At 38.3% G+C, this 20,647-nt stretch overlaps 1 protein-coding gene across 6 annotated transcripts in view; it reads left to right on the forward strand.

Moving 5' to 3' along the window:
- The window catches only part of trps1 (trichorhinophalangeal syndrome I), a 221,675-nt gene that overhangs the window by 81,015 nt on the left and 120,013 nt on the right, over window positions 1–20,647 (forward strand). For all 6 annotated transcript variants that reach the window (XM_051663822.1, XM_051663821.1, XM_051663827.1 and 3 more), the window contains 2 exons: window positions 11,269–12,161; window positions 16,625–17,724. In XM_051663822.1, coding sequence (XP_051519782.1) covers window positions 11,269–12,161; window positions 16,625–17,724 — 1,993 coding nt within the window. The remainder of the gene's footprint in view (window positions 1–11,268; window positions 12,162–16,624; window positions 17,725–20,647) is intronic.

The following is a 20,647-nucleotide window of genomic DNA, read 5'->3' on the forward strand; positions in this document are numbered from 1 at the left end:
TTGGTAGTTATCTTGTTTTAGAGGCAATTATTTCTTTGACAGTTTTGAGCCAGTGGGTCAAATTAATGTGACACACAGTTACATTGTACATACACCGATCAGCCACAACATTAAAACCACCTGCCTAATATCGTGTAGGTCCCCCTCGTGCCGCCAAAACAGCTCTGACCCGTCGAGGCATGGACTCCACAAAAAGCTCTGAAGGTGTCCTGTGGTATCTGGCACCAAAACTTTAGCAGCAGATCCTTTAAGTCCTGTAAGTTGTGAGGTGGTGCCTTCATGAATTGGACTTGTTGGTCCAGCACATCCCATAGCTGCTCAATCGGATTGAGATCTGAGGAATTTGGAGGCCAAGTCCAACACCTTGAACTCTTTTTCATGTTCCTTAAACCATTCCTGGACAATTTTTGCAGTGTGGCAAGACGCATATACCGTTCCCATGAAGGGGTGTACGTGGTCTGCAACAATCTTTAGGTAGGTGGTATGTGTCAAAGTAACATCCACATTAATGCCAGGACCCAGGGTTTCCTAGCAGAACATTGCCCAGGCATCATACTGCCTCCGCCGGCCTACCTTCTTCTCATAGTGCATCCTGCTGCCATCTCTTCCCCAGGTAAAAGACGCACATGAACCCGGCTGTCTACATGATCTAAAATAAAACATGATTCATCTGACCAGACCAGCTTCTTCCATTGCTCCATGGTCCAGTTCTGACACTCACGTGCCCATTGTAGGTGCTTTCGGCGGTGGACAGGGGTCAGCATGGGCACTCTGACCAGTCTGCAGCTATGCAGCCCCATAAGCAGCAAGTTGTGATGCACTATGTGTTCTGACACCTTTCTATCATGGCCAGCATAAGTTTTTCAGCAATTTGTGCTACAATAGCTCTTCTGTGGGATCGGACCAGACGGGCTAGCCTTTGCTACCTATGCACATAAATAAGCCTTGGGCACCCATGACCCTGTCGACGGTTCACCGGTTGTCCTTCCTTGGCCACTTTTGGTAGGTACTAACCACTGCATACCGGGAATACCCCACTAGACCTGCCGTTTTGGAGATGACCTGACCAAGTAGTCTAGCCATCACAATTTGGCCCTTGTCAAAGTCGCTCAGATTCTCACGCTTGCCCATTTTTCCTGCTTCCAACACATGAAATTCAAGAACTGACTGTTCACTTGCTGCCTAATAAATCCCACCCCTTGACAGGTGCCATTGTAACGAGATAATATATGTTATTCACTTCACCTGTCAGTGGTTTTAATGTTGTGGCTGATCAGTGTATGTGAAAGCGTGTGTATCACTCAAAGTGGAGGGTGTATAAGGGAGATGTGGGGTTGGGAGGGAGACTGACTCATAGTCCAGTTCCTCCTCTTGACATTTCGTCTTAATGATAATTAATTTCCCTCTGTCTATCTAGCATCTCACATATGTGTTTTCCATAGACCCTCTGCATGCTTGAAACTCTGCTGTACTGACAGTAATGTGATTTATTCCTAATGTTACAAATGAGATTAAACTCTTCGAGAAGACGGGTCCTCTGAGGCCTTTTTTTTTTTTTTTTTTTTTTTTACTGTAAAAGTCTGTGGCGGTGACATCATAAAGGATGGGAGGAATAATAAAGAGGATGTCACAAGGTGGATTTGTGGGATTGCTGGGGGAACACTTTTATGAAGACTCGCTCTTGGATGTGACTGCACACACGGTTTGCTTGACGGATCCAAGTAGTGGCTAATTGCCATGTGTGCTGTTGAATATAGCATTGTTAGGGTGGAAAGGGAGGCCTGTTTCATTTTATAGTCACTTTTAGTTTTTTTGGATGTCATTCTTAGACCCTTTGTAACCCCATATTGGCAAATCCTGGAAACATGCAAGCTAAAACAGTCATAAATTAAGTTCTTTAAAGTTATGATTTACTCACCCTCGTGTCGTTCCAAGCCCGTATGACTTATCACGATAGTCGTTAGGCAGAATTTTAGCTCAGTCACCATTCATTTTCTTTGCTTCTTTTCTTTTTATTAGTGTTGTCAAAAGTACCAGTACTTCAGTACCAAGTTGATACTAAAATAAAAAAAGATGTAATGATAGCAGTGTTTCTGCAGTACCTGTAGTGCTGAGCACTGACCTAATTTGGTTCCAGTGCGCTGTCTGACATAGCCTACAAACAATTGCTTACAAATTCTCCCATGCTTATTTGAGCGCATATTCTGTGTCTCCTTTTACACTGAAATGGACAATTGTAGTAATATGTAGTGTGATTATTAAACCGCAAATGTATGCAATTTAAATATATATACAGTCTACATGTACTGCGTGCTGCAAAAATGATGTGTGAAGCTGCTCATATGCTGAAAACAACCCCATTTTATGAGCATCACATGCTGTACTTATTGTAGTAGATGACAGTAGAGAGTGCACATACACTGTGACATGAGCAGCACCTGTAGAATATACAGTATATTTATGCAATTACAGTTGAAGTCAGAAGTTTACATACACCTTAGCCAAATACATTTAATCTCAGTTTGTCACAATTCCTGACACTTAATCATAGAAAACATTCCCTGTCTTAGGTCAGTTAGGATCACTGCTTTATTTTAAGAATGTGAAATGTCAGAATAATAGTAGAGAGAATGATTTATTTCAGATTTTATTTCTTTCATCACATTCCCAGTGGGTCAGAAATTTACATACACTTTGTTAGTATTTGGTAGCATTGCCTTTAAATTGTTTAACTTGAGTCAAACTTTTGGGTAGCCTTCCACAAGCTTCTCACAATAAGTTGCTGGAAGTTTGGCCCATTCCTCCAGACAGAACTGGTGTAACTGTGTCAGGTTTGTAGGCCTCCTTGCTTGCGCATGCTTTTTCAGTTCTGCCCACAAATTTTCTATCAGATTGAGGCCAGGGCTTTGTGATGGCCACTTCAGTACTTTGTTGTCCTTAACCCATATTTCCACAACTTTTTAGGTATGCTTGGGGTCATTGTCCGTTTGGAAGACCCATTTGCGACCAAGCTTTAACTTTCTGGCTGATGTCTTGAGATGTTGCTTCAATATATCCACATCATTTTCCTTCCTCATGATGCCATCTATTTTGTGAAGTGCACCAGTCCCTCCTGCAGCAAAACACCTGCACAACATGCTGTCACCCCCATGCTTCACATTTGGGATGGTGTTCTTTGGCTTGCAAGACTTACCCTTTTTCCTCCAAACATAACGATGGTCATTATGGCCAAACAGTTCAATTTTTGTTTCATCAGACCAGAGGACATTTCTCCAAAAAGTAAGATCTTTGTCCCCATGTGCACTTGCAAACTGTAGTCTGGCTTTTTTATGGCAGTTTTAGAGCATTGTCTACTTCCTTGCTGAGCAGCCTTTCAGGTTATGTCAATATAGGACACATTTTACTGTGGATATAGATACTTGTCTACCTGTTTCCTCCAGCATCTTCGCAAGGTCCTTTGCTGTTGTTCTGGGATTGATTTGCACTTTTCGCACCAAACTACGTTCATCTCTTGGAGACAGAATGTGTCTCCTTCCTGAGCGGAATGATGGCTGTGTGGTCCCATGGTGTTTTGGCTGATTTCTTTTGATTTTCCCATGATGTCAAGCAAAGAGGCACTGAGTTTAAAGGTAGGCCTTAAAATACATCCACAGGTACACCTCCAATTCAGTACACCTCGTATCAGAAGCTAATTGGCTAATTGTATAAAGGATTGACCTCATTTTCTGGAATTTTCCTAGCTGCTTAAAGGCACAGTTAACTTAGTGTATGTAAACTTCTGACCCACTGGAATCATGATATAGTCAATTAAAAGTGAAACAATCTGTCAATTTTTGGAAAAATTACTTGTGTCATGAACAAAGTAGATGTCCTGAACGACTTGCCAAAACTATAGTTTGCTAATATTAAATCTGTGGAGTGGTTAAAAAATGAGTATGTAAACTTCTGACTTCAGCTGTAAATTGCAGCATTGTTATACAACCACTGTCTTATCTGAAATTTGAAAACTACCATCACAAACACAGAACCAGAAAAATCTTCACGTCAAAATAAAAGTTTCAAAATAAAAGCTTGACACTTGAAATTTAAGAAAAGGTGAAAGAAATATAATAATAGTGTTTAGTAAAATGAATTTTATGATTACTATTATTATGTTTAACCTATATTTCACAAGCAAGAGTGCTGTTGTACTGAATAGAAGTTTTCATCATTGTTTTTATTTATAATGTGATGCTCTGTTGTGCAGCACTTTATTTTACAAAAATAAGACCTATGTTGTGTTAGATTATGTTGTGAGGATCTTTACTAAAGCACTTCATTTAATAAAAATTTGCAATGGAATGTTGAAAATAGGCATGTGGCGTATCAAATTTTCATGTCACGATAATTGCTGAAGCTTTTATCATGGTAAACATTGTTATCACGGTATTGAATTACATTACAAAAAACTGGTTGAACAGTAAGCAAACAAGTAACAAGTTTAACCTTTATAACATTAACAAATATAACATTTAGTTGATGTCTTAATATTTCAGTGATCATTATGCCATTGGGCCACTGATCATTACAGATCAGAATAGACATTGTCTTGTTGAGGCTAATGTTAAAGTGAGGCTAGATTGATTTGATCATGCCAGCTACTAGGCTACAACAAAAGTATGCACGTTTTTTTGTATTTTTTTCTGGATAGCAAGCCTGTTGCTAATACAATATAAGGTGCTAGCTACAAATTTAATAACCGTAAGTTCACTCACACTGTAAGGAAACATAGGATTGCATGCCGTTCCAACTTGAAATTAATATTGAAATCATCATTGTACCACATTGCCATTATTAATTACAGGGCTTAGTGTTAGCTGATTACAAATGTATTTGAGTTTTACTACAAGACGCAAATGTTACTGTGTAGCTTGCAGAGTTTTAGTGAACTACTGTCTGGCCACTTGAAAACAAGCTACACATCTGCAGATGGAAACTACAGTTCACTTTCTTTTGTCATCTTAGTGGTCACTTAGCTAATTGTCTCTTAGAGCGTTTTCTCTCAGTTTTCAAAAACAGTTTGGAAAAACAAGCAGAACTGTCACAACTTATCTTCATCTCGCTGAATTACACGGGATGATTGTCAGATGAGCGAACATGTTGGAGGTGTTCCCGTGTTTTTCTGCCGCATGCTTTGCACAAAGGGAAGCCATCTCCAACCAACAATCCTTCCGCATTTTTTTGGAACCCAAAATACTTCCACACTTACGACATAACCCTATTAGGAGGCGGATAAAGGGTCGGCTACGTTCCTCCTTTATCCACGTTTCTCGTCCATGCTGGTTTGTTTGTTGATTGGATAAAAACTACTGTGCGATCATAAAAATCTAATCAATTTGGCCAAAAGGTTACGGTATTTTGAAGTGCCCACGATATCAATACCGTGCATGTTATTTACCGTGATATACCGTATAACTGAATACCGCCACGTGCCTATTTGAAAAGTAATTGTTCTATTTTCATTTGATTACGGTTTGGAACCATTTGATTAAACACACTTTTAATGATGAAATTGAATTAAACTTTAAAATATAGAATTCAGAAAAAATGAAGAACTTAGAATTTGGGGGAAAACATTTAATTTAGAAAAAAATGAATCTGATTTCATAGGATGCTACTTAAAAAAAAAAAAAAAACTTGAAGCAATGTTTACTTAAAGAGAAACACTCGAAGGAAACATGCGTTTGTTTCAATGTATTATTTACTTTGAAATGTAACATTTTAATCGGCTAAAGGAGTGAGTTCAATTGCATATTACCTTTTTTTTTTTTTTTTTTTTCTGTGGTATAGAAATTGGTATCAAGAATCGTGAAATCTTTACTGGTATCGGTACCGACTTTTGGTACAGTGACAACACTATAAAGAATAAAAGTGAATGGTGACTGAGACAATCAGTCTCTTACATCCTGCCTGACATCTCCCCTTGTGTTCCACAGAAGAAAGTACAGTCATTTTAAATTTTGGGCGAACTAACCCTTTAATCTGCTGTTTTAGTTCAGAAAAGTTTAGCGCTGCTGTGATCCTACCAGTAACTATTTTAGAAACCCTTTCCTCCACACTGTCATGACAGAAAGTTATTAGAGCGTATATTTTCTTTCTTTTTTCCTGTCTATTGCTTCAATTTATGATGACTGTAAATAAAGAATGCAAAATGAGTCCCATCATTTTAGATCACAAGGAACTTAATATTCTGCCTGGCTGATCAGTAGTGTGTGTGTGTGCTTATGCAAGTGTTTTAGTATTTATACGAGTGAGCGTCCGGATTAGTGTGTGTATAGGACTTGTTATTTAAGACTTTACTCAGATCCACCCCCAGTGAATTGAAAGCACAGGCCTGAATTATGACGGGCGGTTTGGGTAATGTATTTTTAATAAACAGACTCTCTGGGTGGAGAGATTGGAGTGACCCAGCCTGCAGCGCTCCTTGGGGTCCTCCAGCTGTGTGTGAATCTTGGCTCTCATCTGATGCTTCTGGGACTGCGAGGTAGAGAGGCTTACAGCTAAACTCACAATGATAGAGTGAGACAGTACGTAAGTCTGAGACCATAAAATAGCTATGGGCTAGCTTGAAATATTTTTCTAGGGTTGTCACGACACTAACATTTCAGCGTTGTCGATTCCAATATCAGTGAAACGTTATGATTCTTAGTACCAGTTCTGGAATGACAGTGAAAACTCAAATGCTTTGAACTCCTTTAGGACATTTAAACAGTTCAATTTTAATATCAAGTTAAATTGAAACAATGGCAATAAAAAACAAACAAACAATGAATTCAAACACAAGGAGATAGTAAGTTAGTCTCAGTCACCATTCACTTTCATTGCATCTTTTTTCCATACAATGAAAGTGAATGGTGACTGAGGCTGTCATTCTGCCTCACATCTCCTTTTGTGTCAGACGGATATGGATTAACATGAGTAGCCTAAATGTTGACAGAATTTTCTTTTTGGGGTGAACTATCCCTAATAAAAAAAAGTTTTCCCAAGTAATTTTTAAATGAATTAGTAATAAAGAAAACAATATAACATTCTTAATAAATAAATTAAGAGCAGTTAGTTTTTTTCTCTTTTTTTTATATTTTAGTTAAAATTAAAATTAACCATATTAAATGATGATGGGTTTATTAGGATGTTTTTACATCGCAAGGCCTAATATACACACTCAATAATGTTTTTTTTTGTTTGTTTTTTTGTCCCTCTTGTTTACATTAGAGTACGCAAAGTATTTAAAGGTTGTCAACTGTAAATTAGACAGTGTGCAGGTACTGAATTGAGTATGGTTACATTTTTATTACTTTGTTTTGAAGCGCCGGTACTTTTGACATCTGTAGCTAGTTCATTCAGTTTAGTCAAACTAAAACATAGCATGCATTTTATTGGTGAGGCAAGATGTACAATCAAACTTAAATGGAACGTTACAGTTTTGTAATCATTTACTCACCCTGATTTTGTTCCAAACCTGTGTGACGTACCTTCTTCCGTGGAACACAGAATGAGATGTTGGGTAGAATGTTAGAGATTGACAGCGTCAGTCACTATTCTCTTTTATTGCATCTTTTTCCATACAATGATAGTGTGTGAGGTTCTAATTCTGCCTAATATCTCCTTTTGTGTTCCAAATTAGAGAGAGATTCATACAGGTTTGGAACAGAATGAAAATGAGTAAACAATGACAGAATTTTCATTTTTGGACTAAGCTATTCCTTTAACATTTGCATGCAAAGATTCAGAACTGGACAGCAAGAAAGTCTTCATTAAACCTTGCTCCGTAGAGTACCTCTGGATTCTGTAAGAGACTGTTGCTAACTTCTATCATCAGATCTGGGTGGACAGCCTCATCTGCATCATATCTTGTTTAACAATACAGGAATTGCTCATAGCATGAAAAGGGAGCGGTTTTATCATCTTCCCAGTGTGTGCTTGTATTTCTGTGGGTGTGTTTTTAAGCAGACCCATTAAGCAGTAATCTCTTACTTTGCGGCACCTCTACATTACCTTGGGCAGACACTCGTATCCAAAACAACTCTAATGAATGCAAACACAAGCACAAGTAAACTTAGATTTACTCCCACCGCAGAGCTGAAAGGTCCTACAGGGTCTAACTTCAACCACCTGGACATCATCTGGACTCCACAGACCCACCGCCTGTTGAGGACGACTTGGTCTCTTCCTGACATCAGTTAAAACCACCACCACTAAAAATCTCATCTAGCTGACCAGACTAGGCCGGGCTCCTCGAGGAAATCCCCTTTAGTGTTGTTGTGTGTGAAATAAGATCTCCTAAATGAGTTTGACAGTGAAGTTGACATATTTGGAGTCACATTGCATCTTCACAAATGAGGCTATGTGTGAATGTGGCCGGCCTTTTTTGATTCCGAAAAGACAGGCTAAGAGGTGTGCTGTCAAATGGTGTGCGGCCAGTGCTGTTTTTCACGTCAAACTGTCTGCGTGATGTTAGTGAATTTTGTGTTTATGTAGAGTGATGGCAAGTGGCCATCAAAACATTTGTTAATCACTCAGCAATCCGCTTGTCATCTGTAGTTCATTTTGGATGTGATGTCATAATGTATCCAAAGAATTCAAATTGTATTGAGTTGAACTGGTACACTTGAGAACCTGAGATTAAAATAGTGAGCAATTCAGAGTTTTCAAATGCTGAAAATTAAATTAGTTGGTTATATCTAGTAAATTATGCTGCACTCATGTCATATTGGAATTACAGTAATTACGAAAACTTTATTTATACTGGATCTGAGATTCTACGCTGAGCTGTTCATATCCTCCGACTGAGAAATTATATGTTTCTATGGCAATGATCATGACATAAATCTCAAACAGAGGTTGCTACCTAACAACTTTTAACTGTTGATGCCCACATGGTTGTTGGTTGTTTTTACATGACGTCACAATGTTTTACTGGCTACAAAGCGGAACATTGTAATTACAGTAATTTGGACAATTCTGACATGACGTTAATGCAGCAATAATGTCTGTATGCTTCAAAAGCATTTGTCATTTTTCACTTAGTAACACTTAGTTAACTCTCTTGTTCAAGAAGTGAGAATTGTTATTTTGCAAGCACATTGTGGTAACACGCACATATAAAAGCTGAACGTCTACGCCCATGATTGAGCTCTGACTCCTGTCATTAGATTGCATTAACTGAAGTGTCGTAAAGCACTTGAAGGAACAGACCTGTTCTATCTTCTTTGCTCTGTATGCAGACAGAGGCCGCTGTCGATACATTCCCCCCGACCCCCTCTGCTTTTTTAATTAAGGAAATTGATTGTCCTGTCCTCTTCAAAAAGCATATTATACTTTATTAAGTTCTTGAGTAGGCACAATAACAGAAGAGGAGCAGTTTAATAAAGGAAAGGAGAGGAAGGGGGTGAGGTGGAAAGTGAACAAGTGATTTGAATTGACTAGTACAGGAACGCTGCAAATGCCTGGGAGGCATAAAAGCAGGTTATTCTGTCTGTTTGATGGCAGACTGAAATGGTAATGTCTTATTTCTTTCCTTGAAAATGTAATGTAATTGTGGCCATATCAGGTATTAGAAACTTTTTTTTGTCCCCCCACTCCATTCCATTTTATCCCTATGTTGGTAAAGATATTCCTGAATATCCTTCTCTGATGAAGCTATACTTTATTCTAAGAAAAAAGATAGAGAGGCTGCACTTCTAGTTTGGTGAATGAATAGCTGTCTAAAACAGGGTTTCAGCATTCAAATTATTTAAAATTCTCAATTTGTTGTTTTTAAAATTGAGCCCTTAAAAAGTCTTACATTGGTGCCAAAAGTAACTATATTAAACTATACTTTTATTCTCAGAATGAGTTACAGCGAACAGAAATTGAGACGACACTGCTAGTTCAGTAAATGAATAGTTCTTTAAAATAATTTTCCATGGCCAAATGAGTGTTTTTTTTTTGACTGCATCACCCTGATCCACAGTTTATGAAATGGAAATCTTGATGTGGCTCACTTTTTTATATTGTGGAGCGATAATTACCATCTTGTTTATTTGTCATTTTAATCGTCACAAGTCATTATAGATCAGTTATCACACTGTAGCCTGTTTTTAGATTTATATGTCTGATTACCTTTCTTGAGATGATACTATAATGATATGCTGTTTTGGATGTTTAATGGCAGATTAATAATGTAAGCTTTCAAAAATGCCATCAGTTGCATCTTATAGTCATTATTAGTAATTTCTTCTTGAAGTGCGAGCTCTTTTTGGAGGTATTAATATGACACAAATGAGTGCGTTTCTCAACAATATGAATTTTGGATGGGTAGCACACCCACTGTAGTGTGCATTTGTGTTCGTTTAGAAGCTATGAAGCCTCAGATTTGCAATGTAATGACTGCGAGAGTATTAGAAATGATGTAAATGATATGAAAAGGCGTGGTTAGATTTGTGAAATGGTGCTTTAGATTAGATTTTCTGTAAGCTTTTATTAACTTTGCTCTGGTTAAGGTGTGGTCCATTTGCAAAGCATGGATTACTTTATTTAATATACATTTGCTTTGCAGACGAAATAAGGAAATTGCTGTCGATGGTCTGTCGAAATAAGACAGACCCTTGTTTTGTTAGCTAAATCATGAGAAACGGTAATTGCCCAGAATTGAAACTGGGCAACAAATGCACACACACATACAAACAGCATTATGCAACTACTAGATACAAAATAATGTTTAGTTGCGTACTGCTTAATCTGTTGTATAAATTCATTTAGTGTAGTTTATGCCAAAGCAAAGCCTAGTTGATGGGATATGAAGTGCAATTTTAATTCCTGTTTTGTATGAACAAACACATATGACCTCGTTGATTACTCATGGTAATTGCCATGAATTACTTTATAAATTCCACTTTTTTCTCTCTCCCTATCATCTTTGATTTTGTGAACTAATTAAAATATGTGTCCCTAAACCACATCAGTGACAAAAGTGCACAGATTTTATTTATTAAAATATGAACAAATGCACATGGTGATATTAGAACCTCGTTGCTGTTTATGGCTTGAGCTGGAAAACTAGACCTTTTCGTCTTCTGAAAATGATTTTTGAAATCAAAGAACAATTGAAAAGCTTTTATAGAGAGCAAAATAGGCGCCATTGGCTCCAGAAATGTTTTTAAAATTTGAACAGACTGCACCGAACACTGAGCGCGTTACTTGAGTAATGACAAGTCACTAATAGTGGTCTTCTCCTCTGTTGGGTTCCAGATATGGTGCGGAAAAAGAATCCCCCTTTGAGAAGCTTCGGCGGTGAGGAAGAGGAGGGCGAGGCGGTGGCTGACGAGGCCACGGGGCCAGAGAGCGGAACCACAGGGAACCAGGCCTCTGAGCCTGACAGGCCGATGGGCGAAGAGCAGGAAGAGCCGTCCTCCCCTGGCCCCATCAAACCAGGCAGGCCTGACTTACATTACCCCAGCCACAAAGAGGCAGCCAACTCAGCGTCCGACCCCAGCTGTGAGGGCTCTGAAACCGGGTTGCTGGACTCTGCCACCTCCCCGATGCAATCAGATCCAGACGAGGAAGGGGACCTGGTGCTGAGCGTGGCTAGAGATGGTGAGGAGGGACAAAACGGTCTAAGACCGGCCACCCGGTCAGGCTGTGTCATTGTACAGAGCTGCACCAGTAATGGAGAAGAGAGGGAACCCACCCACAGCCCACCATCTTTGCTGGGCTCTGACAGCCCGTGTGAAGTGGGTGTAGAAGGCTCCAAAGTCTCACCTGTTACCCTTCATCCACAAAGGCCCATAGGGGGAGCGGAGGAGGTTTCCAGTCCTCTGGGAGCTGAGACGGGAGCCCCCCTGCCCACCTCACCCAAACTGCAGGACTTTAAGTGCAACATTTGTGGGTATGGTTACTATGGCAATGACCCCACGGACCTGATAAAACACTTTCGTAAGTACCATCTGGGCCTGCACAACCGGACGCGACAGGACGCAGAGTTGGACAATAAGATCCTGGCACTACACAACATGGTGCAGTTCACAGCCCAGACACAGGCCAAAGACTCAGTGCGGCTCCTCGGCCAGTCGGCTCAGACCGGCTCTGCAGCAGAAGCACGGTCACCTGGTTCTTCGGTGCTTAACGGCACCTATGACGTACAGGTAATCGCAAAGCACATCACATACTGTATGCTCTGTTCCAACACCTAGTGAGCGGCCTATGGAGGCAGCATTACAGGCATGCTCCTGATGCAAAGGCTGTTCCAAAAGATACACTTAATGAAAGTATTTTTCTTAATCACTATTTTTGTCTTGTTTTCCAGTAAAATTATCTTAACATCCATAAAACAAGATGCATTTACTTAAGAAAAATGACAAGTCTTGTTTTCAGATAAATCAACAAAATTTAGTGAGGTTTATTAAGCAAGAACCAATGGTATAAGAAAAACAAATTTTCCAATTGAATTAAGTTTATTTTTTGTTTATTTTTGTGTAATATTTTATGAAAAACTACAAAAAAAAAAAAAAAAAAAAAAAAAAAACTGGTTGAGAAATTTATTTTTGACAGTGTAGGCATCATAATTATGCTGCATCCTAAGATACCCTGTTGTGGTCAAATTCTAAGGCAGCAATGTATGCATCCTTTGTGTAGAATGCAAAATGATAATGTAGTTTATTCTTTTATGAAAACTATTAATAAAAATAAAATAGTTCAGTATAAGTAAATTGACCATTTTACCCAATTTTGTTTTTATGCTTATGAGGGTAAACATATTCCAGCCAATTCCAGAAAGGTCCCTTGCTTTTAGCCTGATGGGGCTGATTGTCAGCTTTAGTAACTTTCTCAACTACAACTCATTTTTAACATCAAACTCTATTGAATTAAATTGTGAGTCGAGTCTCCTCTGCGGAGGGCACATGTAAAACATTCCAAAACAGTTACCTTGGTTCCATGTTAATTGAGATGCTGTCTTAAGTTCACACCAAATGCGTTTTCGCATCTGTCTGAGACACCTGCATTCTGTTATCTGTTGCGCTCCGTCTAGCTGTTTTAGCTGCAGGAGTGAATTCTGCCTGAACAGCCCCTTAGAAGGTAGCTGCCTTGGTGGGCAGTAGGCCGCAAAGCTCACTTGGCTTTGGAACAGACCCAGTGTCAGACCCTTGGGTTATTAAGGATTAAAAATTATGTGCTCATGCAGATGTGAAACTAAAATTTGTCACAGAAGTAAAACCAGTAGACACATGGTTACTGGACATGACGCATGCAAAGTCACGCACAACACTTACACACTAAATGAAAGTTGGCTGAATTAATGCAGAAATTTAGACTTGAATCTATATTTGTTCAGAGTTAGCCATGCATGTGTTTTAAAATAACGTAATGAATAAGCAATCAATCTGCCCCATTGGAATTTAAACACAAGCATTCATTGGTCATATCACCTAGGTGATTTCTGATTCGTAATAACAAACAAACAAAAAATATGTGGGAGGAAATTAGTGTAGATTATGCTGACACACTCTATCTGGATTTGTTCTGGGACAACATTTTTGGCTGATTTATTGAAGCACTAGGTTTATTGTTTCATGTTTAAATTGACTATTATGAACAGTTACCTGGTTTGCACATGTGCATGTAGTCAGTCAAATGAATAGTGCATGAGTTGGGCAGTCAGCAGAACTTAGTATGTGATTTTCTTTTTCTTCTAATAATACTGGCCTCAATCTTTTTCTATGCAACATCAGCACCTCTACAAATTGTCATAATACCATAGAATTGTTTTCGGAAAAAAAGTTTAAATAATGAGTCTATTCAGAATTCATTCCTAGTGGAATTTTCCATGCAGTAATATCGACGACTACAGTTTCTCATTCTCCCAATGAAAGAAAGGGGGAAAAAGAGTGTAGGGAAGCCGGTGAGGGGAGCCAGTGAAAACACTGGAGTCGATTTATTTTAAACGATGGGTAATGAACAGATGTCAAAGTCATTTATCTGCCCAAATTTCTGCACGGTTTCACTCTTCACTTCAACAATGTCATGTTTACAGTTTAAGTGGCATATTTAAGTTCAGCGTTTCTTCGAAATGAGCCACGTTTGGAAGCTTTTAGTTTTAGCCAGTGCAGGAGTCATTTTGCCCAGTTTACCCACCGAATGTTTCGATGATCGATGCAACGATGATGCTGTCTCTCTGCTGAAATGCATGTACATATGTATGTGTCTATCTATTGATCTATCTATCTATCTATTGATCTATCTATCTATCTATCTATCTATATATATATATATATATATATATATATATATATATATATATATATATATATATATATATATATATATATAATTTAGATCGATAGATACAGTTGAAGTCAGAAGTTGTATGTATGTGTGTGTGTATATATATATATATATATATATATATATATATATATATATATACACATACATATACACTACCAGTCAAAAGTTTTGAAACGTAAATTTTTTATTAGATTTTTTTTCACATTTTAGAATAATAGTAAAGTCATCAAAACTATGGAATAACATAAATGGAACTATGGGAATTAACTTGAATTTCAGTCAAGTGTTCAAAACTTTTGACCGGTTGTGTGTGTGTGTGTGTGTGTGTGTGTGTGTGGGTGTGTGTGTGTGTTTGTGTGTGTATACACACACACACACACACACACACACACACACACACACATATATATCTATCAGATGTTCTCTTTGCTTTTTTTTCACCAAGTACATCAGTGTGAAGTCTTTAAATTTGTTGCTAACTTTTATTGCTGTGAAGGACGCATAATGGATGTTGTTGCACATCGCAATTAGAGATTTTTACCAGATTATAAATGTGAAAAAAATCTGTATTAAGTGGAGGCTTTTGTTGTCTGTGGCGCAAGTGCACCCAGCATAAATGCAATAGCTTAAACAAATGATTCAAAGCAACCAGCTGAGATTTTATTAGAAATTAATCCACTTTGTATCTGTAATACTTATGTGTAGAATTACTGTCAAGCACATATAACACTAAGCATTGGGTGTTTATTTAATCATTGGTTGAACACACAGCTCAGGGGCTGCTCAAGGGAGAGAGTCTGTCTGCACAGTGACATTCCTTGAGTGTTTTGTCTGGAGCATGACGTTGAATTCCCCCCATTGCGTATGAGGGTCAAGACCTCCCACTCACGCTCTCTTCTGGCTCTGTCACTGCCAGCTAAATATCCCAAATGTCAATATTCCATCCTTTTATCTATTGGCCAGATGTCTAGTGCATGTCTGTATTTGGAAATACTAAACAGATTTATTTAGTAAATCTTTGTTTGTTAGTTAATTTAAAGGTGAAGAAGGTATGTATTTTTTTCAGTGTTTAAATATTTTATCCTCTGCCTGTTTAAAATGCAGAGACAACTCTAAGTGAGCCATTTGTAGGTTGATTTCGCTGCATGATTTCCCCATTATTTGTTTGAGCATCCAAACCAGTCTGACATAACAACATCGGCTCAACCAGTGTTTGGGACGGGGACTATCTGTTTGTTCGACAAATGGCAGATGGAGGGTGTATTCGTAAATCTGTTTGAAAACAATTGCTGCCTTTTAAGTGTACCTTTAGAATTTGGAATTTGTTATTAGGACATGTTACATATTTATGTTGGAAACAAGACAGGAGAAGCCAAACTAAATAAAATACGCAATGAACGACAGTAAAAGCTCTCTTTTTCTGTTGTACCGGTGAATAAGCATAATTGAATAATACACCTGTAGCACTTTTACACAATCTATGGTACAGTACATGGTTTATTAATACATGGTTCCTAACAAATAAGTAATTCATTTGCATAAAGAAAAAAAAATCTGAAAAATCTAAAAAATAAAAAAAATAAAAATACAACTAAAAATAATAATTACTTTCCATCATCTTTAATGTCAACATGACCCTTCCAACTTCACAAGTCTGCAACCCGGTTATTATCTAGTAAATATGACTTCACTTGGTCATTCATGTGTTTGGAACCCGTAATTACCACTTGTAGGCTGAAAATTATAATTTTTGCTATTCCGTCCGGTGCCAGAAATTTCACACTTCAGCTTTAACAACTAACAGGCATCATCACTATCAATCAATTCTTTGTTTTATTAAATGTGTTATTTTTTTATCACATCAGCTTCTCTTTTATTTTATTTTTTTATGTTTTTAAATCTTAAGTTTAATTTTAAAGCAGCAGAACCAACACCATTTTATTTTACTCTATCCACACCTGAATATTATTAATCCAAAAAGATACATTGTGTCTCTGCATGCATGACTGCATAGACTCTTCTGCAGGTTTTACATTCTCCCTGTCTGAGCACTGGATGCTTTTGGAATTCTCAGCACTGAAAAGTAATAAAAACATAAAATGAGCAGTGATATGCTTTTGTGTAGTGATAACTGCTGCCTCATCTTCAAGATTTGGAGGGTTATTGAAAGTCTGTTGTCTGTCTTATAATATCAGACTTCTATTTCATCTGTAATTCTCTGTTATTCAGGGATGATTGTTGTTTTTCTTTATCTCATTTTCTCTCTTTTTGTCATCCATTCCCATCTCCTTCCTTGCCCCTCTCTCAACGTCCCTGTTCACAGGTAACGTTAGCAGGCATCTTCATCGGTATTGGGAGGAAGACACAGGATTGTCAAGGCAACACCAAGTACTTCCGCTGTAAGTTCTGTAACTTCACCTACATGGGAAGCTCCTCAGTAGATCTTGAGCAGCATTTCCTGGCCACCCACCCCAACAAGATGAAGAGCCCACCTCCATCCAACCCCAACCTTGAGGAGAAGTCTTCTGACTGGAAGGGAAATGGCATGCCACGCATAGGGGCAGATAAGCAGGGGAAATGGGCAGATCGGGTGGCGGTGAGGGCAGAAGATGACTCTGTAGCTGGATACTCCGTGCCAATCAGGGCATCCGATTCCCCAAGCCGCACTGGAGCCGACAGCCCAGCGGTGTATTACTGGTGTAAGTATTGCAGTTTCAGCTGCAAAGCCACCAGCACATCTAGGCTTCTGGAGCACTATGAGAAGAGACATGGTCAGGCAGCCGTCAGGGAGGGAAGTCCAGGGGACAGGGATAGAAAGGCCCGCGATGCAGACTCCAGTGTATGGAAGAAAGACCACCAGAGTGGGAAAACCGTGACTGCAGGTGACCCAGAAACGGTAGTAACTAGTTACAACTGCCAGTTCTGTGACTTTCGTTACTCTATGACCCACGGTCCGGATGTAATCATTGTGGCTCCACTTTTGCATCACTACCAGAGGGCTCACAGCATTCACAAGTGCACCATCAAGCATTGCCCCTTCTGCCCACGTGGGCTCTGCACTCCTGAGAAGCACCTGGGGGAGATCTCTTACCCTTTTGCTTGTCGTAAAAGCTCCTGCTCACACTGTGCTCTACTTCTGCTGCAGTTAACTGCTGGAGGGACCACTACCCCATCCCCACCTGGTCCTAGAGCATCAGTCACCCACCTGTGTGACCAGTGCCCGTTCACCTCAACCGATATCGATTTGCTTCTGTTGCACTATGACAGCACTCACACCCCTCACACCTTACTAGAAGTCAAACCAGAGGAGGAGGGATCGGGGGATGGAGGGGTGGGGCCAGTTCTGGACCATCCTGGAGAGTATGCCTGCACTAAGTGCCATTTCTTCACTGAAGTGGAGGAGGAGATCTTTCGTCACTACAGGTAACACTGCATTTTTTACATCCTCAGTGGACTATAGTTATTAAGCTTTTTTCTTTAAATGTTTAAAGGAACACTTGACCCAAAAATTTAATTTCTGCCATTTTTACTAACCTTCTTGTCGTTCCAACCACATATGCTGTGTTTTTTTTTTGTTTTTTTTCATGGAACACAAAGAAGAAATTTAGAAAAATCTTCTTGCAGGTCTTTTCCATACAACAACGACTCTTGTGCTGAGTTCGGAATGGCGTACCACCTACAGTATACTACTGTTTCTACTTTTGCCATATCTATCTATGGCGGAAATAGTAAGAGTAGTATGGTAGCATGTCATAGTGACTGTCTGTCGAGCTTCAAAACTGACAAAAAAGAACCACTAAAGTACCACAAATATAGTCGATACATCTGATGTTCTTCATTCCTGAAAACTTACAATTGCTTTGTGTCAGAAACAGATTGAAATTGAAATTAGTTATTCACTGTTAATCTTTCTTTCCAGTGAGCTTTTAACTCAAGAACCGCTTGCAACCAGATCGTTGAGTCACCGAGTTGAACTCGGTGATTCAACCGAATCAGTCCAATTGGTCAACTAATTGTTAAGTAAGATTTTGTGAACCTGGTCAACCAGTTTATTGAAAGGAAACTGCCAAAATAAAAGAAGAATACTTTGGTCTCAAATCAAATTCAACCAGTTGTCAGGTTCATGATGACTTCATAATGTTGGATAAATTCTGTAAATCAAGAACTGGTGCACTATACCTACTATTATAAGTAAATGTAATGATTAATTTCTGCTATAAACCATAATATTTCAAATTAATCTTTTTTTTATTTTTTTTTATTTTTATTTTTTTGGACAATTTTCTTTATTTAGCAGTTAAATTTCACATACCTGTATGTTCAGTTATTCAGTTGGTATTTACAAGGTCTAATCTATTGGATTGGTATTTTATAGTAGCAAAAGACTGCTGGACAGTGAAACCAATTATGAATTTATTTAGCAAGCTTGCATTACACAGCTGAAAAAAAAAAAAAAGAAAGAAATGTTTCTGTGTTGGCTTTCTGTGTTTAATTTTTTATACTGATAGGTAACAGGTTTTCCTTTTTTTTATTTGATTTTTTTTTACCTTTAAGTCAAGCATCACAGCTGAATAAACTGAAAATGCTAAATATCGGGGAGTATCTTTCCCTACAGCATTCCCTCTTTGGTTTTGATTTAGTTTGTCTTGATGCCAGGTGTGCATGTAAGTGTGTGTATTTTAGTGTTTGTTTGCATGTGTGTGCATATGCGCATGTTTGTGTGTTGTTTTTGTGTGCACTTGTGGGAAACACCCATTCCCCTCCACAATGTACTCTTTCTTTCAGCAGCTGTATGGTATATACTGTACTGCCAATGCAGTAGAGTATGGCTCTGCTTTCCCTTCACATAAGATCTCAATTACTCTCCATTTTCTGCCAGAGTTTACAGGCATGTCTACATGTGCTGGTTTGAATTTACTGATAAAAATGAGTTTACTGCACCACTGAAATCCATATGTCAGTGTTGGATATTAAATAAAAATGTAGTTATTTTATTGTTATTATTTTATAAATGAATGCAAATTATTCTGGTATTTTCTGGTATTCTGGTATCTGGTATTAAATTTGACCTGTTTTCAGTTTTATTTTATAAAGATGCTCAATGTTAGTGATATTGACAAGCATTTTACCCATTCATAAAACTTACAGAAGAAAGACACATTTAATCTAAATGCCCCTTCATCATATATTGTCATAGAATAGATATAGTGGAGTCCATTTGTGAAACTTATTTGATTTTGTTTTGCATATTTTCATTTTTTCATTACAAATTATACTATCAGCATTCAGCATTGAAAAATTAACATGAATTTATTAGTATTTGGGATGTCTCCCTTTTGCTTTAATGACAGCATGTACTGGGACTGGCATGGACTCCACATGTTTGTGCAGAAACTCACGATCCTTGCCTCAGCATGATTTGAGAATGTTCTTGTGTATTTTAATGGAAGTAATGAAATCTGGCCTTTTGTACAAAGGGGTTAACATGGACAATGTAAAAAATTTATTCAGGCCTACATTTGATTAGTGACCCATAAATAGTGCGAAATCGTAAGTATTTCTTATTTTACAGTACATAAAAACATTTCTTTGTTTTAAACTTTTTCAAATCTCAAAAATGTTGTTTATTTCTAAGTTTAAATTAGATTTTGGATCCCAGATTTTCAATGTGGACTCCCACTGTAGAATCCAAATAGGTCCATATAAGTTTAAGCTATGTCACACACAGCTGCATGACGGTCACTGTCTCTTACTGTTTAAACATTATTTTGGTAATTGCCCAGGTTCACATTCCATTAAATGATCAACGACCCAATCTAACTTGTCAAAGTTCCTGGCCAAGTAATCATTTCTCAAGTTGGCACCCATGTCAGGAAATTCTGGTTTTAAGACCTCTTACGCTCACGCACATACACACACCTGTCTCATAGGAGCATGTGTGAACGTTTTTGTGTGTTTGAGCTGTGAGTGACGTCCATCATGATTCAGCTGCCCGGGGCTGGTTGTTTCAGGTGGATGTGGAGCCGAGCTGGGTTGAGTGTTTTCAGTCTGTGTGTGCGGCTCTTCTGAATAAGGCCCTGTTTGTATTCCGATCCCTTAGTCTGGAACCCAGAAAGTTGAAATCAGACGTGTATGGCCTCTCCGGAGAGCTTCTGCTTCCAACTTAAGTGTGTGTTTGTGAGAGAGTGAGAATATGCATGTTATATTTTGTTTTTGAAGTACTTTAATTATTTATCTTAATTATTTTTCTCTAAAGGTTTGCAAGTTAATATTGCTTGTAATAGACTAGATGATTACCCTTAGTCTGTAATCATCTTTTGGTATTGAAAACGTTTACATGTGCCAA

Source organism: Myxocyprinus asiaticus, chromosome 30 (genome assembly GCF_019703515.2).
Source record: "Myxocyprinus asiaticus isolate MX2 ecotype Aquarium Trade chromosome 30, UBuf_Myxa_2, whole genome shotgun sequence".
Lineage (NCBI taxonomy): Eukaryota > Metazoa > Chordata > Actinopteri > Cypriniformes > Catostomidae > Myxocyprinus > Myxocyprinus asiaticus.